General features: G+C 38.3%; 1 protein-coding gene across 2 annotated transcripts in view; it reads left to right on the top strand.

Annotated features, from left to right (window-relative positions):
* The window catches only part of CHCHD3 (coiled-coil-helix-coiled-coil-helix domain containing 3), a 266,047-nt gene that overhangs the window by 93,746 nt on the left and 148,673 nt on the right, over positions 1-23,628 (top strand). For both annotated transcript variants that reach the window (XM_025854801.2, XM_025854800.2), the window contains exon 4: positions 5,519-5,636. In XM_025854801.2, the coding sequence (XP_025710586.1) occupies positions 5,519-5,636 (118 nt within the window). The remainder of the gene's footprint in view (positions 1-5,518; positions 5,637-23,628) is intronic.

Raw genomic sequence — 23,628 nt, 5'->3', positions numbered from 1 at the left:
TAAGCTAGAATTGTATAGAATTACTTCTGTGTCAACCTACATGAAGATAAATCTGAGTGTTTGTGAATGGCTACATGAGCAGTGTCCAGGTTCAGAGAAACAGGGCACCTGAAAGCCAAACCACTTTTGGGAAAGGGCTGGTAATAATTTTGACTTTGGCAAACTCTGACTTGATATAGTGGAAACAAATAAAAAATGAGCTTTAAAAAAAATAATTACGAATAATATCGGATTTACAGACTGTCCTTATATGACCACAAAGGTGAGCAATGTAATGGAATCTAATTCCTGTTAGCGGGGTTCACTCTTTAGGAGGTTTAAGAAGCAGAGCTTTGGAAATCAGATCAGGTCATTTTATGTCTCCCATGTGCTTTTGCACGTCTCAGTCTTTCTCCAGTGAAAGAGCGGGGGTAGTAGTGCCTCCTTCGGGGAGGACAATGAGGTTGACTACATAAAAAATGCATAGCTAAAGCTCTCTTTAAATGCCCTTCCCACTTTCTTGAAATCTTTAGGTTCTTTGGAATAAAATAATACTGGCTGGTTTTTATACAGAAACGGAAACATGTAGGACTGGATTTTAGGTATCCATGAAAGCTGAATGTATATGAGGGTTTTTTTTTTTCCATTTAAAAGGACATGTTGTAATAATATTCATTATAGGAGATTTGGCTGGTTTTTAGAAATTCATTTTGCTGGTGTATGTTAAATCTCTCACCTGATTGAGAATATACGGAGAAAAACAGCTAAGTTGCTAGGGCTTGAGGTATAAGGGCAGAGCTGCCTGGTATTTGTTTCATTAAGCTTAGGCAAGCTATCCAATTACTTAATGCAAATAAGAAAAGTTTACACTAAACTCCTACTTCTTTGCTTAAAACTCTAGAGAATTTAAATGAGGAGAGATATGTATTTAAAAGAAGGAGATTTAAATGAAACTTAAATCAGGGGCTTAATGTAGAATAATATTAGACCAAGAGATCTGAAATAATAAGTGGGGAATGCCAATAAATAAAAAAGGGAATGTATTCTCCAAGATACTGGGTTTGTTTAGTTTTATTTCGAGATAATTCTTAAAGCTTTGGAAACCCGAGTTAATAATCAAAGACTATCTCATGCCTCCTTTTCACCTAACAGGGACCTTCAAAGAAGTAAAGGCTGCCTTCTATTGTCAATGAGCACTTCACTTGCTTGCCTTGCGGAGTGTTTACAAAACAACCCAGCTCTAATACGTGGCTCCACCATTGGGCCAGTAGCGCTCAGGCCCAGAAAGCTGGGTCATCTCATTTGGCTCAAAGTAGGAGAAAAATGAGATGATCTTACAGCCATCTTACCTTTCATAGATGGCCATTGAGTAGAATAGCTCAATGGAATAATCAAAGCATGGGCCCTGGAGAGGAAGCTCTGAAAAGAATTGGGAGCTTCTGAGAATTCTGAGAATCGGGAGCAGTTTTTCTTTGCAAAGCATTTGGAAAGTAATCTAAATGGATCAGTGAAAGAGGAAACTTAATTAGAAGAAATGAATTGCTGTAAATGAATTTTGTGGAGGAGAGATTTGGGGAAATTAGGAATACAACAGTTTAGAAATTTTTCATCTGTTGTTTCTACTTCTGAAGTAAAAAGGAAACTTCATTTAGTGCTACCATCTATCTGAAAGTCTGCCCTCCAGAATAATATGAAAGGAAGCACAACTTCTAAAAATTTTTTTCCCTAAAATTGCAAAGGCAGTTTTAAGCTTCAGGAACCCTTCCAAGCCTTGTCCTAATTTTTATTGATAATTGTGTGTGTGTGTTTGTGTGTGTATATGTGTGTTAACAATGTTCCCTCAGTGGCTCTAGGTCTCTCAGCCACAGAGCTCTAAAGAAAAGCCTTTCTCGGTACCTCTGGACCCGACTGATGTCTGCCCTAAAATACGTTCGCCTTCCCTAGGTTGCTCAGTTAATATCCTTTAGATTTCAATTCAGATACTGGCTCCCATCCATATAGTTTCAGAGCAACCTCACTTAAAAAAAAAAAAAAAGTACATCAGAGTTTAAGCTTCATGAGGATAGGGACTGTCTCTTGTGCTCACCATTTTGTTTTCAGTAATCAGAATAATGTCTGGCACCCCGTAATTATATCTTGAATGAATTTGTGGTCCCTTTTGTTCTTACCTAGTTCATAGTTTTTGTCAAGTAGTGGGAAAGTCCAAGGATGAGACTGGAAATGTAAGTGCCCACTGAGTGAAAATGATAAAATTTGGAGATAAGACTTGTTTCATTTATCTTCTGTCACCAACTTTCTCAAGAGTTTTTATGGGATGGAGAATAATGTATTTAATGTATGTTGTTTGTAAAACTTTTACCTGCAAGGGACTTTAAAATTACATAGTTCAACCATCATATTTTAAAGCTGAGAAAACAGGTTTGTTAGGTTGCACAGCTAAGTTGCTAATAGGTAATAAAAATTTATTACCCACCACATACATATACACACACACACACGCACATATATATGTAAGGGTATATATGTGTGTATATATGTGCGTGTGTGTGTATATATGTATTTAGGCAAGTGGGAAAGAAACGAAGGAGCATACGAAGGGATAGGGCTGCAGGTCATTGTCAATATTTGATTTTGGAAGTCCATGAAGATAATAAAAATAAAGTAGAGCTTCTTATTGGTGAAAACTTGGAAAAAAAGATGGAGAAGACAAAGCATATGTAGTCATGGTGTATTTAGTGAACTTGGAGATTTTCTTCTTCTTTTCAGAAAACTACCGCTTTTTCTGTATTCCTGACCCCACAGTGGGTACTGTTGTTATTACTACTACTTCACCTAACAGTGTTGAGTGCTTTATGCTAAGTGCTTTGTGTATATAGAACCCTGTAAGGTAGGTATTATACTGGTTCATTTTAGTCAGAATAACAAGACCCAGGGAGATTAACTCAAGTATTGACTCAGCTAGTATGTGCTAGAACCTTGATTTGGACCCAGGACTCCCAGCTCCAAAGTTTATGCATCTGTACCAGCTATTACAAACTGATAATTTTTATTTTTATTACAACACTGAAGGCTTTTGTGCTCAAGTTTTTGCTTCTTTTTCATTAACTTGCCAAAACTTCTAAAGTTGAGCCCCTTTAACTCCATTTGTAATTAAAATTGATATCATATGCAAGTAAACTAAATTAGAAAACATAGGTAGTTATTATTAGATAAACAATACTTTAAAATATGATATACCACATGTGGTAGATATGAGAAAATCTAGTTGTATAGCATTCATTTTATGTTGATGAACTAATAATGTGATTTTTATAATAGTGTTGTATATCTGTATATAAAGTCCCCAGCACAGTGCTTGGCATATAGTAGGTGATCTATGCATGATAGTAATTTTTATTATTTTATTTTAGTTTCCACCTGACTTGTAACCTAGGTAATACCTTTTACTTGCTGGTGATATGCTAGTAAAATGCTTTAACTGCACCGTTTTGTGATCTGATATAGTAACCTCAGCAGTTACCTGCACACTATCCTTATGTGGACCACTTCATTTTTGTTGTTACTCTCCTTTTATAGATCTCCAGGATTTACGTGGGTAGAAGTATATTTTGCTAACTGAGGGCTGTGGCTCTCATTTTAGTATGCATTAGCATCACCTGGAGGGCTTATTAAAAGGCAGTTTATGGGGCACTACCCTCACAGTTTCTAATTCAGTAGATGTGGGTGGTGTCCGAGTGTTTGCATTTCTAAAAGGTTCCCACGGATGCTGCTGCTGATTTATGTATACTTTTAGAACTGCTGCTCTACAGAAATGACGAGAATTCTAATTATCAGTGTTCTTTTATGATAATGCACGTCCACTGAGTTACTGTATTGATAGCATTGATGCTGCTGAACTTACTGTGAAATAATATGGAGAAATTTGGTTTGTGTAAGTGTAATTATACTTACTGCTTAAGGAAAAGCTTCTAGAGGTTACTTTTGCATTAGAGAATTTCAAAGTGTAGGTTTTAGTATTTTTCTGTTACTCATCTTTATTCAAGACATAAAACACAGATTCAGTTTTTTAGGAATATATTTTACAAGGTAATTTCTGATTATATATATAAAGATTTATTTTTTTGAGAGAGAATGCAGGGAGGAGCAGAGGGGGAGAATCTTGAAGCAGACCCCCTCTGACCGGGGAGCCCAACTCAGGACTCGATCCTAGGACCCATGAGATTATGACGTGAGAGTCAGATGCTCAACGGACTGAGCCACCCAGGCACTCCTCTGATTATATTTTTAATTATAATTGATTATAATGAAATTTGGTTGTAATTGATTTCTGAGAATTTCAGAGTATCCGGATGATGTGGCAATTTAAAATTAGTAACAAGGTTTTATTTTCTTTAGTTCTTTTCAAGAATCTTTTTAAAACTAAAATTTGATAGACTAGTATTGAATTCAATTTGGTGCTCATCATTCCCACTTACAAAGTAGATTTCACTCAGAATTTCACTTATACCAACATAACAATTTTACCTTTTCTTTTTAAAGCATCGCTTATACCTTTGGGGATATGATGGTATAGAGGGGTTATTCTCTCAAGAGATGAAAAGGCAATCAGAAAATCTTTGTCCATAAGATTAGACTAAAATGTACTCTCATTCAGTGATTACTGAATGCCTTTATGTGCCAGGCATTATGGTGAAAATCGGTGCCAAAGTAATTTATCTTTTTCACGCATAGTGAAGGGTTTTAGTGGATTGTAACTTAATATGATGTAATTGTGTGATGAGGTTACTGATAAACCCAATGCTGTCGGATGCTTCATTAAAAGAATTAGTATTGTGTACAGATCTTGGAGGTGAAGTTCTACTGTCTTGTTTTGCGTAGACTATGTCCACAGTGTTACATTTGGTCTGGGGCTAAGGGACAAATTGGAGTCATTCCAGAAGTGAGGATCTCTGCTGTTCAAAGGTCTGGCCATTTTTGCATATGAGGATTGTTGGAAAATGGGAGTAATTCATCTGGAGGGAAGACATCTTAATTATGTTTTTAGTTCCTTGCTGTAATATAAGATCCATGAGGACAGGGACCCGTCCTTCTTGTTCAGCACTGTGTCATCGGTGCCTCACCCAGCAGCTGGTGTGTATTCAACAAACAGTTGAATGAGTCAGTTTTGAGGGGAAGTTGATGGTTACTTTCAAATATTCGTCTTGTAGATGGCTTGTTAATTAGACTTACTGTTTGTATAGCCAGAGGACAAACGGAGGCACCAGGGATGGAATTTTTAGGTGGGCACATTTCAATTTTACATAAGAAGAACTTTGCAAAACTAGTTTAGCAGTCCTAACAATAACTTTTCAGGGATTTGAATTCTGTTATTTTAAATGCTTGGGTAGAGGTTGCATGGGGACTTATTAGAAAACATACCCGCTTTTAATAAATTGTAGGTCAAGGTGATTTCGGCCATTTCTCTTCTTATTTATGTTTTTCATTAAATAATAATCAATAAAATAATTTTTTCTAAGTTAGTCCTTTCTTGTCTTTTTAGACTAAAGCAAGGCAAAGAACTGGACCGAGAGAGGGCCTTTGCTAATGAGCAGTTAACCAGAGCTATTCTTCGAGAGAGGATATCAAGTGAAGAAGAACGAGCCAAGGCAAAGCACCTGGTGAGCATTAAAGATTTAGTAGAAATGTCATCTACAAGGAGATCTCTGATGTTTGGGAAAAGCTAAGCACTCCTTGCCAGCTTTTAGTATTGACAAAATGCATGTTCTTTCTCTTTGCTTAGATTTTCTTGCTTTTTGCCTTTTACAAGTTGTTGACAGTTTGCTGATATTAACCGTGAAGGACTTTTTAAGGCAGGTAACTTGAGAATTATTAGTAAAGATCAACGGGGAGACAGTGGCATATGCATCTTGCCTGAAGGGGTATTGCTTGTTTGTTCTCCCCACCCCCCTTGATTTTGATTTCATTGTATTTGAAACCTCTGGGACAGGCAGCCTATCCGGTTTCTCTCTCTGCCTGCAACCACCAGGTGTTAGTCTGGGAAGTCTCTGGCAAAGGTGAGTAAGGTTTGATCAGTCACTTTCTGTGCTTTAGAAAGGGAAAAATGCAGAGCAAAGGCTTTCAGGAACAATCTTTTTAAAGAAAGGGAATCCTATTTTTTTAAAGAGCTATTTAAAAAAAAGTTAAATGCAAAGATTACATAAACATGTTTAAAAATGATTATTAATAGAAGGGAGAAAATTTAAAGGCACCCACAAATCTGTCATTCTTACATAACCATGATTTACATTGGGACGTTTTTCCTCTCGAAAATGTTTATTCCTAGGTCTATTACATACTTAGAATATATAAGAATTTGTATATGTGAGAATATATAAGAATTTGGACAATACTGCAGATAGCATTTAACATCATGAACATTTTCTTTTTTTTTTTTAAGGATTTTATTTATTCATATGACAGAGAGAGACACAGCGAGAGCAGGAACACAAGCAGGGGGAGTGGGAGAGGGAGAAGCAGGCTTCCCGCGGAGCAGGGAGCCCGATGTGGGGCTCGATCCCAGGACCCTGGGATCATGACCTGAGCCGAAGGCAGACGCTTAACGACTGAGCCACCCAGGTGCCCCATGAACATTTTCTTATATCCACGAATGTTCTTCTGAAATGTAGTTTTTAATGGCTGAATTAGGTTCTGTTTTGTTTGTGCATCATAACTTCTCAAACGATTTGCCATTGTTAGGTAAAATTGGGGCTGCTCTGGTTGAAGCCTGGGGTCCTGACTGCTTACCTCCTACTTCAGCCTTCTAGAAACCCACGTGTAACTTCGTAACTTCTCAGAACCTTTAGTGTTCATTGGAGTGTAGTTGGGAACTCAGTGGAGAGGTAAAATGAGACTATATAGTGGAGAACTTTGAATGGAGGACTGAGGGTGATGTCCCTAGCTCAGCAGGCAATTGAGAATTGTTTAAAAATTGATAAGAAAAGGGTCAATTTGTATTCTCTCGTATTTTTTTTCCCTTGGTCCTTTCTTGGAGAGGTCATGTGCCATTAGAGAAAGTAAAAGGAAGCCTGTGTGTAGTGAATCCATTTCTCCAAAGACTAATCCAGGGTCCAGGCTGAATGGATAGACAGTGAAGCCAGAACAGAAGTGATGGATCAAGAAAGAAACATCCAGAGACTGTTTTGAAGGTCTCTTCTTTCTTGATTCTGGGGCTATAGGATATAGATGGCAAATTACAGTATCTTCCAGATTTTAGCCCCTATCATATTAGCCAAATAGAGCCCTTGTAGCACTTAGGGAATAAAAGAATTTATACAATGGGATTATAGTAGATCTGTCTTGGCTTGAGTGTTCTTAGACATTTGAGTGGTAGTTCATGGCCAAATCACCATGGCTGCCCACAGTAATTTAGGTACCTGATGATTCCCAACTTATTTACAAGGTTAACTCCCTATATTGTTATTATTCGTTATAGAAGGCATGCATATTCATTGGGTAAAAATCAGAAAGTAAATAGAAAAAATATTAAGATCACTTAAGTTACCACTATCCAGAGATAATTACTGTTAACATTCTGGTTTATTATTTTTATATTCCTTTCCACATCCCACTAAGTCTGTATAAAACATTTATATTAATATGTTTATATGTATTTCCCCAAACATAGGTGATATATACATAGTCTCATATAACTCTTACAATAACTTGCATATTAAAAGAAAATTAGACTATAGGGTAAAGATCTTTTTCTTTTAATAAATATGTTTGCATGATCACTTTGAATGATTGAATGTATTTCACTGAATTTTCTCCTAATAAGATAATGCAGGGATAGTATAGAAAATATAAAAATTACTAAGGAACCACCTCATAATCATTAGTATGGCTACTATCAGAAAAACAGACAATAACAAGTATTGGCAAGGATGTAGTTAGTGGGAATATAAAATGGCACAGCCACTATGGAAGCCATTATGGTGGTTTCTCAAAAAAACTAAAAATAGAATTACCATATGATTCAGCTATCCCACTTCTGGGTGTTTATCCAAAAGATTTGAAAGCAGAGTCTCAAAGAGTTATTTGTATGCCCATGTTCATAGCAGCATAATTCACAATAGCCAAAAGGTGGAAGCAACCCAAGTGTTTATCAGCAGATGAATGCATAAGCAAAATGCGCTATATACTTACAATGGAACATTATTCAGCCTTAAAAAGGAAGGAAATTCTGACACATGCTACCACATCGATGAACCTTGAAGACATGGTAAGTGAAATAATCTAGTCACAAAAAGACATACTGTAGGATTCCACTTAGGCGAAGTATCTAGAGTAGCCAGATCTGTAGAGACAGAATGCGGAAGGGTGGTTGCCCTGGGCTGTGGGGAGGGAGAAATGGAGCACTTTTTAACGGGTTTGGGGTTTCAGTTTTGCAAGATGAAAACAGTTCTGGAGATTGGTTGTATAACAGTGTTAATGTACTTTTCCTGAACTTTTCACTTCTAAATGGTTAAGATGGCAAATTTTATGGTTTGTGTATTTTGCCATAATTAAAGATTAGGAAAAACTAAGGAAATAAGCATCCCCGCACGTGTAATATTTAGAGGGTATAAATGTTCATTCTTTCTCTTCCCCCTTTCATGTACAGTCCAGGTTTCCAGATTCTACAACCTCCCACCTTATAAAACATGTGGTGTGGACTGTGATTTAAGTCTAATGTTGTCCCTCAGCCCCTTGATCCTAAGCTGGGGAAGCGGGCATCCCCAGAACCCATGATTCATGTAAGAGTCACCCTGAGAACATCAGCATGTTTCTGCTGTGAGGCTGGGCCCTCACTGCTGCTGTTCTTATCCCTAATATGTGGGACTATTTTGAGTGATGGTCAGACATTGATTTGTTCCTCTTTATTTAGAACCCAAATGTCGCAGCCTGTAAGAGAGTAGAGGTTGGGGTTCACACGTTGGAAGGAATTGGAAAGCTCTCTTTCAGGAGAACTAGGAAAAAAGAAACAAAACTGATGTGATATTGGTATTGTGAAATAAAACTAACTCCTCCCCAGTCCCCATTTTCCTCCGCCCACTAACAGTTGACATTTAGATTGCTTTCTCCGCGCATGGGAGTCCAGGCTTCTCTTCTCACAGTTGTAGCAGCTAGCTTTACAGAGGCTCTTTGAAGGGCAAAGTCATGGGAGTCCTGTTGCTGAAGTTTTAAAATAGAATCAGATCGGACTTTCCCCTTAGGAAGAATTGCTTTAGCTAGAGAAGCTGTAAGTGCTGCTCTATATTTGAGAAGACCAAAGCAGCCCCTCACCCCACTTCTCACTCACTGGAATGATAATTTTAGCCCGCTGATTTTGCCCAGAAGTCCCAGAGAGGCAGTTCACTGATAATCTTACCTACATGGAAATGCTAAATGGAATTCACTTTAACGGAATGCTTCCTAGGAACAGGAAAGCACTCCCATAAGGAATGAGGATTACTTAAAAGGACAGCACCAGGCAACCTGTAAAGTTCGTGCAACTTGACATTCTGTGAATCTTTAAGATCTCGTACCTATAAATCTAACATTTGCTGTGTCATTAGATTTAAAAAAAATTAAAGAGTTGGGAGTTGTGTCTTTTTTAACTTTGCAATTGCATTTGATTTCTTTTTAAAATGCTGATTAAAATTTTGATTTACTCTTCTTTTGTCTTAATTAAATTTTGCTGATTTGACATTAGTCATTTTTTGTTATCACCACAGAACTGTTGTATTTTCTTTTTCCTTTTTTAAAATTTTAAAAAATATTTTATTTATTTGTCAGAGAGAGCATGCGCACGCGAGAGCACAAGCAGGGGGAGGGGCAGGCAGAAAGAGAAGCAGGCTCCTTGCTGAGCAAGGAGCCCAATGCGGGACTTGATCCCAGGACCCTGGGATCATGACCTGAGCCGAAGGCAGATGCTTAACTGACTGAGCCACGCAGGCGTCCCTCTTTTTTCTTTTTTAACCTCAACTTTAAAAGAACCTGCATTTACTTAAGGAAATATTTAAATATTTATACATTTTATTGTGAAATAGTTTCCTTCACCCATTGGACAATGTTTTAGTGAGTGCTTACTGTATGAGAAGCACTGGGCTGGATACCAAGGATATATAAATGAAAAAGACAAACTTTTGTCCTTAAGAAATTCAGTCAGTTAAGCGCCCAACTGTTGGTTTCAGCTTGCGTCGTGATCTCAGGGTCCTGAGATCAAGCCCTGCTTTGGGCTCTGCGCTCACTGTGCAGTCTGCTTGAGATTCTCTCCCTTCCTCTTCCTCCGCCCCTCCCCCTGCTCTCTCTCTCTCTCTCAAAGAAAGAAAGAAGGAAAGAAATTCACAGTATAATGTGGGAGACTGATATATTTAATATGTTGAGAAGGGCTAACTCTCTTATAGAGCCATGGCGCTTATATTCTTGTGAGAATTCTCACTTTTGGGAAAACAGGGACTTTCTTTTAACTGATTGTTATATGTGCATTTATTTGTTCAACACGTGTTTGAGTCCCCAGTATGTATCAGTTCCTAGCAAAGGGGAATTAGTCACTTAATACTTGTTGATTGAATAAATGAAGAATTGAATCTATTCAGGCCCTGAAAATGGAAGAAGAAGTGGGAAAGAATAAAAAAGATTACTCAGGGCTGTGGTGCCCAAGCTGAGTCTTGAGGTATGAGCGGGAATTGCACATATGGTTGAGGAGTAGGGATGGTCCAGCCTTCAATATTGCAGGTTAAAACTTAGAGGCATGGGGACATTGGGACACTACAAGGAATTGCTGAGTGGGAAGTCCAGGGCAAGGAATGTTGAGGGGTGAGGCAGAAGAAGTTGGCGGGGCTAAGATCATGAGTTCTATGTGTGCAATCCAAAGAACCCTGGACTGGATACATGGAAGGGTTTTGAAGGGGAGAAATGGAATGGTTAGATGGGCATTTTGATCTCCCACTCTAGTGAAGTGTGAAGGATAGAATAGAAGAGGAAGTGAATGGAAATGGACAAGTTAGCAGTCTTCACATTAATCCAAGAGAGAACAAGTGGTACTTGAATTAGGACAGTGCTAGTGGGGATGAAGAGAAAAGAGATGTAAGAGATATTTAGGTGATAGTATTACTAGGATTTTAGATTTGAATGGTTGAAAGGAGTGTGAAGGGTAGCCACAAGGTTTCTGTTATTAGAAACCCTCTTATTTTAAATAGAAAAAGTAGCAATCAATTAAAAACATTCTGGGTTAAGTGTATATTGTGAAGTGTGACTTCAGAATCTTCCCAATTCTGGCCTCAGATACTGCACAAATTATTTTGTTTGACTTTAGATGAGATCATTAGATCATTATGTATTTTGGTCCCTTTCCACATTCCCCTCCTTCGCAAATTTATTAAACACCTAGTATGTGCTAGGTGCTGTTAGTTGCTGGAGATGCAAAGATGTACTACCTCTGGTTGCTTTTCCTCGAAGAGTCTCCTATCAAGTGTCTCCTATCAAGTGTAGGGTTGGTGGGAAGGTCATTCTTACCTTGAACTCTTTTTCTACTTATATCCTATTTCTTTGAATCTGTAAAACCTCATAGTGTTTAGAAAAAAATAACACTAAAAAAAATAGGGTAGGTGATGAAAATGCATAAATTTAGTTTTTCTAAATTTAAGTGATTGTTTCACCGAAATGTCACTTTTTATCCCCAGTTTCCTTTTTGTCTGAAATGCACCAGTGAAGCAATCAAGAAGAAGAATTGATTAATTTTGTGCTGTGTGCTTTTCAGTTCTTTGTTTTGTTTGTGCTTCAAACTGTGACAATTGAAATTTCATGGTAAAAGAGAGAAAGGTTTTGAAATTTGGTGTATGGAGGAAAAATGACTAAATTAAAAGAAGTAGATAAGAATACCACTGCTGCCCAAATATAAGTGAGGTTCTGGCCAAGGGCAAAGGATGCAGTTGGGGTTGTCATTTTGAAATGGTCAACATGGTTCTTGTTCAGAAATTCTCCGTAAAAGAACAGTAAGACGCATCACTTGCGGCTTTCAGTGTCACTAAAATTAACCAGGTGAGTCAAGTTGCAATGTAGCAGCAGTCCTTCTGGGGTCTTTTAGTGGGCACTTAAGCATACTTTAAAAAAACTGTTGCAGGTTTTTGGGTGCAATTTAGCACTTTGATTATAATCTCTACTAATGTGCTGCCTCTGGTTATATAAACCGTGTGCTGGTTTTCTTGAAAAAGACACCAAGCCGCAAATGTTTTGACATGCATGGTGTATTAATTTGCTTTTAATGCCAAAAATGAAGTTAATGATTTTGAGCTTTTGCTTTTGAAGACTATTTAAATGTAGAATTTCTACTTTATGTTTGGGGATCTAAGCTATGTAGGTATAAGATATTTTCCTCAATGTTATTGGTAAGAGTGGGACCTGGGATCCATCTACAGGTCTCATTCTTTCCCTCAAGACTGGTGGGAGCAGAGTGCACGGCATCACTCCTGTGTGTTTGGATTCAGCAGGCTATTATAGTTTCCAGGACAAAGCATTCAGATGCCATCTTGTCTCTGTGTTCTTTGTTATCATGTATGGTCCTTACTTTCTGTGTGTGTTAAAGCAGTATTAGTATTGTCAACAGGAGGGCACATAGCCCTATGAAGAGATTGTTAATGAAATACCCCTTGGAAAGGAGGACGGCTTCAGATGTGTTTGTTTGCTCCTGCAGTGGAAAAGGAAAAGCATGTTTTCTCTCAACGTAGCCATTATGTTAAGAGCCCAGAGCAAGAATAGGATCGGTATGACAGATTTCAGTATTGCTTATATACTGAAAGCTTAACCAGATGAATATATTTCTCAAATGTACATAGTCATACTCCCTTCTTATCCAGCTTTACAGAAATACCCGGGGTCTCAACATTATCAAGTAGCCTTAGAGAAGCATGATACCATGCTGGACAGATACCGAGGGGCCTGGAGCAGAGGATGGCTGAGTGCTCTCCCGGTAGTGGAGATTAAATCTCACCATCGGGGATGACGAATCTGTCCAGTGAACACAATGTACAGGTGACGGCAATTTGCTTGTGTTCCTTTTTTTCCAAGAAAGTATTCTCAGGCTGTGTGACCTTGCTGACAAAGTGACTGAGAAGAAATAGCACAGTTGAGTATAATGCTATTGATGTTCTTACCAATGACTAGTTATATTAAAAGACCACTGTGAGGAGCGACTCTGCTTAGAATGTGCTGTCATATTTCCATTCAAAATATACTTAAAAAAAATGCATCAAGTTGCTTGCAAACTGGGCGACTCTTGTTGAGTGGTGTCCTATGTGGTAGCCCTGCCATAAATAGCTTATTGATGTCCCATCAGTTGGGTCATTATGGGTGTCAAGGTGAGGTATGGAGAACACTGAGTAAAAATCCATAGGTAACTAAAGTGCAAAGGGTTGGTTATAATTCCATTTCTTTATAATGACCTGGCATTTATTGTTAACTTATTTGCTTCACTACGTGGTCTGAAATGAACTGTCATTAGGGCCTTGGAATTTTATTGAACTGACATCATAATCTCATCTCCTACTGAAGAGGCTAAGAAATATGGCCCTCAGTGTTTGTTTTAACCTTTAACAAATTAGAAGTTTAATGTAAGTATCATGACGTCTGCTAGTCCTTACAAATCCCAAATAAGAATTTTGCACATTATGTTGTGAATGATCCTGTAAGGCACACGTGCTCCTTTTTGTTCACCAGTGTCTTCATGATAAGTCTCACCCACCACTGGCAGTTTTGATATAGCCTTTTGTGGGCGGACCTATGACTTTGTGAATTCAGCACTACATTGAACAGCAGTAATGTTTACTATGTGACATGCCATGTACAATGAGATCTGCTTCATTTTTGTTTTTTGGACATTAAATTTTTCACAATGTTGGACATTCTTGAACAGTTCTATATCTATACTTATTTCTTTTATGTATCCCCGGTTTTATTGCTTAGTTATGATTCCTAAATGGGACTGAGTTATGCTCTTTTTGAATTTCTTAATGTTTTACACTGTGCCCTGCTTCTGGGGGTGGGAGGGTTTATTTTCATGTAGCGTAGGGTTATTCCCATAACCAGAAAGACATTCAGCATTTTGTTCCAATGTGACTCTCTCCACTCTTTTCTTTACTAACTATATTTTAAGGATGACTTCTCCTGAAAATACCGAGGGGCAGAATTACCAAATGAAGTAAGGCCTCCATTCTCTAGAGAGCAGGAATCTGTTTACAAACCTGCAGTATTTATTACATACCTCATTTAGCCCATTCATCATTTTAATAGAAAAATGAGTCATTTTAGATGATTCTGAAATAATTCGAGGTAAGCTACATAGCCCCAGGCAGAATATGATTTACTCAGACAGCACCAAGCTATTTTCAAAAAAATGTAATGGAATGATCAGCACCAATAATTTATGATTACTTGTGGTAAACTCATCAGATGTCTTCATTGTCATAAGAATTTGTTGATGAGACTAAAGGTTCAGAGGAGTTTTCTAGCTAACTTCTCTCCATTCTTCCATCTTTTATGACAAATGGCTACAAAGTCCTATACTTTGTGTTTAAATATCCTCTGCCTGTTTAAAACACTGACTGTAAATTTAATTCAAGATTGTGTTTAATATTCTCTTGATAAGAAAGAACACCAGTGTCACAGGGTAAGTTTTATTGGAGATTATAGGCCTACTTATATACATTTTCTGCTTAGGCAGTAAACATTAATCCTTTTATAGTTTCTTTAGTCTGAGTCTCAGAAACACAGCTAGCTGATCGCCTGGAACCATAGCTCCAAACCCAAAAGGAATCACATAACATTTTCATGCAGTGCCATATTCTTCATGAGCTTTGTTAATAACCAGCATCACAACAAAAATAGTTGATACTTGTTTTTAGCACTTTTCATTTAACCAAGAGTTTTTAAGTCCAGTGTCTTATTTGGTGTTAATAATTGCTTGAAATGTGTAGGACTTCTATCATTCCTGTTACAGCTGATGAAACAATGTTCAGAGACTCTGCACTTAAAGGTTGCACAGGGAGTGAGCTACAAACTAGGTCCCCATTGCCTGTGTGATCTTATTTGGGGCACAATTTAGCAAATTTGGTTACTAAGTTTTTAAGCTGTAGTATAGTAGTTTGTACCAACTGTATTAGAAAGAGTAAGGGGACTTTTAGGGCAGGCAAATGGACAAAGGAGAAATTACTGGAGACATAAATAAAAAAAGGCATCAAAAAGTAATGCATGATGAGCACATGCAGGAAGTAAAAACACCACAGCAGGATGGGCATACTATAATCATGGAGAAGGAACATGGAGGCAGGCAGCCCTAGCCAGTCTAGCAGGCCTTGTGTGGTATTGCTTAATGAAATAATATATTCATAATTATAACACTAGCAGGGATTAAGAAGACTCTGTTTAAGGACAAGGAATGGAATAATACATATTAGAACTAAAGTTTCCTTCTAAATTATTTTGAGTTGGAAAAGTTTTGGCATGTCGAGTTGTAAATTTCAGTATTCCAGAAAATTTCTCACCTGTGAATTTCCACATTGCACAGAATACTGGTTAAATGAAATGTTACTGTATACTTTTATAAAGCCATTTTTGAGTGTACTTATTAAAAAATGTTTGTCATGATCTTTTGTATTTTGAGAGAGTTGATATACATTCAAAAGGACCTGGTTTGTAGCAATTATCCGCTTTCTTGCCCTCAGAAGAACACCAGTAGATAACAGCAGAAACTTTCCTTTTTTTAATGTGCAAGGTGAACTCTTTATTTGCAGGGGGAGGTAAGAGAAGATATGATTCTTTATCTACTTTGGATAATAAAGATGTGTTACTCTAGCAGGATTCTTGTTAAGAATAGAGATAAGCTTGCTGCAGTAGATTATTAAGAGTAAATGTAATAGATTCACAATGTCCACTTTACTCTTGCAGTGATTCAGTTAATTTTGTTTAGTGTTTTCATTGAATTTTATGAGAAATTTAAAGTGAAGATACTCCACAGGTTTTTCTCATAAAGTCAAACTCTGAATAGTTTAAAAAATATGTCACTGACCATTTTGGAAATTTGTTAAATTAAAAAAAAAAAACAAATTGGGGAGGTAGTTATGTAGCCATTAATGTATTTTTCAATTTCATTTCATCCAAGAATATTTCTTACTGACAGCAGGTTAATTAATGTAATAGAAAAATTAGTCTACTTCATAAAAATAAGCTCTTTCCTCACAGCTATGGTAGAAGGATAGGAAGGAGCTAGTAACTAATTTTTACTGTAGGTCTATTGTAAATTTAAAACCTGTGTATAAACAGGGCTAGATGATATACTTGTGTGTATGCATGTGTACTTTATTTTTGTTGCACATGGTAAAGGTATTTTTCAGATACTATAAGAAATATTAATTTCAAATTTAATTTCTAAAATTTTTTATTTTGAATTTTTAGCTTTCAGAAATGTTATAAGGACAAAGAACTTACTCAGATTCATCTAGCACACATGCTTTATCATTCTGTCCGTGTGTGTGTACACACACACACGTGCACACACACACACACATCTCTGAACCATTTAGCATGGGTTACAGACATCATGCCAATTTCCCCCTTAATACTTGAAAATTAATATGTGTTTCTTACATAACCAAATATAGTTGTCAAAATCAGGAAATTTAGCATTGATGCAATAGTTTAATCTTTAATCCAGATTCCAATAATGTTCATGATAATTTTTCCTCCTGGAATAGGATAGATTCCAGGATCATATATTGCACTTAGTTGTCATGTCTTAAGACATTTTAAGCATGATTTGCAAACAAAAGAAACAAGATGAATACTGTGTTAATTTCAATTCATGAGTTCTTGCTATTATTGTTAGAGTTTTACAAAGACAGAAGTGGAATGGACAAAAAATGATAGGTGAGGAGTTTTACTCAGACATATAGATTAATATTCTGTATTATGGGTGAAGATTCATTTATTTTGGGTATTTTCATGAACATAACTTAAATGCTTTCACCAGCATCTGTTTTGATTCTATGTCTTTGAAATGTGGCAGGCATCCAAGTTGTATCATTAACAACTATTAGTAAACTCTTATTTTGCTACAGAATTTTTTGAACAATTTTATCTGAAATGGACTCCCCCACCACCCTGCCCAGTCTTCTCCCCCATGTACTCCTTCATGTAATTTTAGGCAAACTGCTTGTTTTCTTTGTGCTCTTTGTTTCTATCTGTTTAAAACGAGGACAAGGTCATTAATGCACTTTGCTTTCAAGTCTGTTACCTTGATGAATAAATATATAAATACAGGAGTAAGAGAATGCAAAATTCTATATACTTACAGATTGACTTTTCATAAAGTAATTTTGCTTTATGAATAGGTTACCAATTCCAAGAGTCACATCTAGTTTAATTTTCTTTAGTTATTAAAAGAACCCCATTTTAAAAAAGGAAAATAGTTAAAAGTTGAAAGCCTTTATTTTCTTGGTTAAATTGGATTTTTGTTATTGAAAACTTACTTTGATTAGTAGAAGGGGTTTAGTCACAGGCACAGGTATAAATGGCTGTTAGCAGTCACTGTACTGAAAGGGTCAAAATGAGAGGGGTCCTTTTCTTGGATGTAAGAGGATGGGATCTTTCTGCTAATATGTGCTTGTCGACTTAGAATGAAAACCCATTCCTTTGTTAGCAAAATAACTTAAATTGATATCAATTAAAATATAAATACAATCAAATTAAAAGACCGAATTGGTCTACTTTATATCTTTACAGAATGACTATTAAATGCCATATATTTCTGTATTACAGTGGACTAAACCCTTTTGCTACTCCTAAGTCCAAAAAAAGATTCATCTTTTTAAATGTTTGCTTTATTTTCCATTCATTTCCCACTTACTTCTTCAACTCATTAAAAATTGTGTGCTAATTTTTAAAAAAGATTTTATTTATTTGAGAGAGAGGGGGAGAGAGGAGCAAGAACAGCACGGAGGGGTAGAGGCAGAGGCAGAGGGAGAGGGAGAGGGAGAAGCAGACTCCCTGTTGAGCAGGGAGCTGGAGGTGGGGCTCCATCCCAGGACCCTGGGATCATGACCTGAGCCCAAGGTAGACATTTAACCAGCTGAGCCACCCAGGTGCCCCTCTCGTGAGCTAATTTTTTAATATGAGCATTGTATCACTATCTTGTCCGTTTGTGGCATAATTTTTCTTTCTTAACCCCACTTCCCCTTGCCATGTTAAATTTGCAGCACCTGGACTGTGGCATCTCTAGAATGCTCCCATTGTTCCCTGTTATGCACAGGTGACAGGAGAAGGTATTAATGGCTTCAGATTTTTTTTTGACTCTTCGAAGAACTCAGTATATTATAAAAAATTTCTGAGTTCCACCCCTGAAGCCATCAAAAAGAACAAGATCTAAATAACACCCTCCTTCAGCATGCAGTGTATTTTAACCATGTTTCTCCATCTTGTACATCACCATTTCCAAGATGTATGTGTAGCTGTCCATATGCTCTGCATATATATTATCACATTGCCTCCCCCTGCCCTCTCCTCCCCTCTCTTCTCTGTGTGTGTGTGTGTGTGTGTGTGTGTGTGTGTGTGTACACGTGCGCGCGCACACACACACACACACATAAATAATTTTTTTTCTTCTGTGAGCCTTGGGAACATATACGCTGGGCCTGTGGAGTGACACAACAAAAGCAGGCTCTTGAAGTAGTCAGGTTTTGTCCTTGTAAATGACACGGTACAAATGCATGTGGTGGATTAAAATATGTTCACCCTGACAGAAATCTTTTACTTGAAGTGAAAAAGCCTCTCGTCAGTTCCAATTGCAACAAAGGTTGCTGCTGTAAGAGTGACTTGCCAAGACTGCAAGTTTCTCAAGCTCTATTCTGGAGCTACATTTGTTACTTGATTCTCAGCTTTGAGTTGGATATAATCTTGAGTTGGCATGTTCTGTTTCCAGAATGCATCAGTTTTCATGTTTCTTCAGCTTTTTCTCAAGATTGATAAAGGGGGTGGGGTTAGCTTTTTGTCTGGCAAGTAGCAAAAGTCTGTTTGAGGTCCCCAGTCAGTAATTGTAAAATAACTTGAAATTGATCCATGCCAGCATAAATAAATCCATCCATGCATTTCTGTTAATGTCTGTCATCCTAGAGAAGCTGTACAAAAGACATTTCTGTCCCCATGCCACTGAAAATGGGACACAAGCAGGTAATAGGCAACTGTGCATTAGGGGCTGTTCTTACGGCGTCCACAGTTTGATATGAGGTGTTGGGAGCTTCTGCTTTGTAGTATATAATTGCAGGAGGTCGAAGAAGTTTTTGTCATGTGAGCATAACTTAATTGGGGGCTTAGAGCTTGTCCTGCACGTAGGCAGAGTAATGAAGTGATTTGATGCTACTGCCAGGTTATAGCTGTCCGAAGTATACTCTTCACTGATTTATCATGGCCTCACCCTCTTCTCTGGCCTGAAATTCTTATTTCCCTCTCTTTCAAGATAGAAGTCAGAGGGGATGGGGCGCCTGGGTGGCTCAGTCGGTTAAACGCGCCTGCCTTTGGCTCAGGTCATGATCCCAGGGTCCTGGGATCGAGCCCCACATTGAGTTCCCTGCTCAGTGGGGAGCCTGCTTCTCCCTCTCCCTCTGCCTCCCCCACCCCCACTTCACCAAGACAGCATGGTACTGGCACAAAAACAGACATATAGACTAATGGAACAGAATAGAGAGCCCAGATATGGACCCTCAACTCATGGTCAAATAATCTTCAACAAAGCAGGAAAAAATATGCGATGGAAAAAAGACAATGGTGCTGGGGAAATTGGACAGCTATATACAGAAGAATGAAACTCGACCATTCTCTAACACCATACACAAAGATAAACTCAAAATGGATGAAAGACCTCAATGTGAGACAGGAATCCATCAAAATCCTAGAGGAGAACATAGGCAGTAACCTCTTCGACATTGGCCACGGCAACTTCTTTCAAGATACTTCTCCAAAGGCTAGGGAAACAAAAGCAAAAATGAACTTTGGGGACTTTATCAAGATAAAAAGCTTCTGCACAGCAAAGGAAGCAGTCAACAAAACAAAGAGGCAACCCTCAGAATGGGAGAAGATATTTGCAAATGACACTACAGACAAAGGGCTATCCAAGATCTATAAGGAGCTTCTCAAACTCAACACCCAAAAAACAAATAATCAGGTCAAATAATGGGCAGAAGACATGAACAGACACTTTTCAAAAGAAGACATACAAATGGCTAACAGACCCATGAAAAAATGTTCATCATCATTAGCCATCAGGGAAATTCAAATCAAAACCACGTTGAGATATATCACCTTATACCAGTTAGAATGGCAAAAATTGACAAGGCAAGAAACAACAAATGTTGGAGAGGATGTGGAGAAAGGGGAACCCTCTTACGCTGTTGGTGGGAATGCAAGTTGGTACCGCCACTTTGGAAAACAGTGTGGAGGTGCCTCAAAAAATTAAAAATAGAGCTACCCTATGACCCAGCAGTTGCACTCCTGGGTATTTACCCCAAAGACCAGATGTACTGAAAAGAAGAGCCATATGCACCCCAATGTTCATAGCAGCAATGTCCGCAATAGCCAAACTGTGGAAAGAGCCGAGATGCCCTTCAACAGATGAATAGATAAAGAAGATGTGGCCCATATATACAATGGAATATTACTCAGCCATCAGAAAGGCTGAATACCCAACTTCTACATCAACATGGATGGGACTGGAGGAGATTATGCTGAGTGAGATAAGTCAAGCAGAGAAAGTCAATTATCATATGGTTTCACTTATTTGTGGAACATAAGGAACAGCATGGAGGACATTAGGAGAAGGAAGGGAAAAATGAAGGGGGGAATTGGAGGGAGAGATGAACCATGAGAGACGATGGACTCTGAGAAACAGACTGAGGGTTCTAAAGGAGAGGGGAGGGGTGATGGGTTAGCCCGGTGATGGGTATTAAGGTGGGCACGTGTTGTAATGAGCACTGGGTGTTATACGAAAACAATGAATCATAGAACACTACATCAAAAACTAATGATGTAATGTATGGTGACTAATGTCACATAATAAAATTAAATTAATAAAAGAAGAAGTAAGGGGGGGAGGAAACGTGCCGGGGTGTTTAATTTGGCAATACCACCATGGATAGGCACATGTGTTGCCGGGAAGAGGATGCTAGTTGATATTTGGGGTAGGGGCACTCCTCCTCCTCCCTGCTCAGCTATCATGAAGAGGTATTAGTTTGTCACATTGCCATCTTGTCACTGTGGAGATTTTATAAAGCCTAAAGTTTCTAACTGGACAGGGCACTTTCGATTTGGGAGGTCTTTTCTGTACTTGTAGACTGCAGTACAATAACTTAGAAATAAGGGAGAAATCGTTAGTTGTCTTATAATAGAGTTTAAAACATACTCTCAGTGACTCCAGAGTAAGACTTGCTTGTCACAGATGGAATATATTAACATGTCTAAAGAAAGAATGTCAATTTTTATTTTTTAGTCTTTAAAATGAAGTTTTAAAAACTTGTTTAATATCATGGGGCATGTTTACAACATGATGTTTAATACAGTAAAAAGTCAGCATGCTCTTTGTAATCTGTGTATCTGCACGGGTGGCTCGCTGTAGAGTTGTATGATCCGTGTACCTGCATGGGCGGCTTGCTGTAGGGTTGTATGATCCGTGTACCTGCACGGGCGGCTCGCTATAGGATTGTAGATATGTTCTAAACTTTTTCTGTTTTTAAAATACTTGTGTGGTGGGACACCTGGGTGGGTTAAGTGTCTCACTCTTGATTTCAGCTCAGGTTATGATCTCAAGGTTGTGAGAATGAGCCCTGTGTCCGGCTCCCCACTGGGCTTGGAGCCTGCTTTAGATGTTCTCTCTCCTTCTGCCCTTCCCCTGCTCTCCCTCCTCAAAAACAAAACAAAACAAAAAACTTTAAAACACTTCTATGTTTATCTGATTCTCTGAATTGAATAAGTATTTATTACATGTAATAAAAAATAGATCCCTTCAGCCATTAATTATTGCTTTCAAAACAGTTATATAAATAGAAGGAAAAAGAAGACTCAAAAAGAGAAGTAACACTCTGTCATTCCTGCGCGGGCCTGGATCTGCAGTTAGTTTCCTGCTGCTGGTGGATGCCTGCCTTTTGTGGAGATGCTTATAGCAAGCTCTCCTAGCCTCATGCCAGCACACTTCTGGGTCATAAAACTGATCGAGTCACTTTCCAGTTTCCACATAGATGGTCTGCAGAAGGAGCATGTCTTGGCTGCAGGTCCCACATGCCTGTTCTTTTTGGCAGATGTAATTCTTTTTTTTTTTTTAAGATTTTATTTATTTATTCATGAGAAACAGAGAGAGAGAGAGGCAGAGGCAGAGGGAGAAGCAGGCTCCCCGCGGAGCAGGGAGCCCGATATGGGACTCGATCCCAGGACCCCGGGATCATGACCCGAGCCGAAGGCAGACGCTTAACCGACTGAGCCACCCAGGTGTCCCTTGGCAGATGTAATTCTTATTTTAAATCAATAATTTGGCCTTTTAGTTGATTCATAAGTCTCTGTAAACTTCTGAGGCTGTCAACAAACTAGGCTACTAAATGTGTAATACTAAGTTCATCCAAGCAATTAATTCATCGCCTGGGGCCCTTTGACAGGTAGCCTGATGCTGTTCCTAGTAATAGCCCTTGTGTCATGTGCCAGGCCGGCCTCTCGTCTTCAGCACTGCACTGGGCAAAGGGAGTTGAGAGAGGTGTGCCCTATGATGTGAGAGCCTCATTCGTTCTGAGCCGCAGCCCACTGCACAGAACCTGCTGTATGGGGCTCTAGCTCCTTCCTTTGCCTTGTCCTAGTGGCCAGTCGGCCTTGATGCAGATAGAGGCCAAATTATTAACTTAAAGAGACTGTAGAAATCACCCTACCTAACCTTCTATTTTTGAAGAAAGAGGCCTGAGGCTCTTAGGGATAAAGTGGCAGTGAGATCAGCACCTGTATCTCTGGTTTCCCTTTCTGGGATGTTTTTTTATCTTTTTCAGTCGTGATTTGTGGGCCAGAGAACAAGAAGGAAGAAGGCCAGGGGTCTTTCTACAAATTTGGGCTGGCTTGGGATGAGAAGTCCTACTGAGGTGGGGGCAGCTCCCCTTTTGCACAAACCAGACACACACAGGGCATTTGGGGTAAATCACTCTTCAACAGAGCTATGGGGATGTATGTTTATCTTTGTATGTATAACCTCCTCTGTCTTTCCTTTGTATGTGGCAGTTTTCTCAGTGACCTTTTCTGCATTTACCTACCTCCTCATTTAAGAGACGTAAGTAGCTGGGCAAAGATTAATATTATAACTTCCTAGACCATGAAACTGGACCTTATGCCTGACTCTCTCTTAAATAATGGGGGAAAGGCCCATATTATTTGTCAGCTATCTGCAAGGCTGCTGTTAGGACAACTTTGGTAGTTAGTAAATGTCACTGGCTTCTCTCTGTTCCTACCTTGAAACAAAGAGGCAGAAATATGGTCATTGAATAATGATCATTGATAGTCTTCATTGCATGATCATAATGACATTTTGTTGTACTCATGTAGAATTATAATAAAGCTCCATAACTTGCCTATCATAGTCAG

The sequence above is a fragment of the Callorhinus ursinus genome, unplaced genomic scaffold (genome assembly GCF_003265705.2).
Source record: "Callorhinus ursinus isolate GAN/ISIS: 27379988/994484 unplaced genomic scaffold, GSC_fseal_2.0 scaffold12, whole genome shotgun sequence".
Taxonomy (NCBI): Eukaryota; Metazoa; Chordata; class Mammalia; order Carnivora; family Otariidae; genus Callorhinus; species Callorhinus ursinus.
Note: the sequence above shows the minus strand (reverse complement) of the source record. Positions and strands in the feature narration are given on the sequence as shown.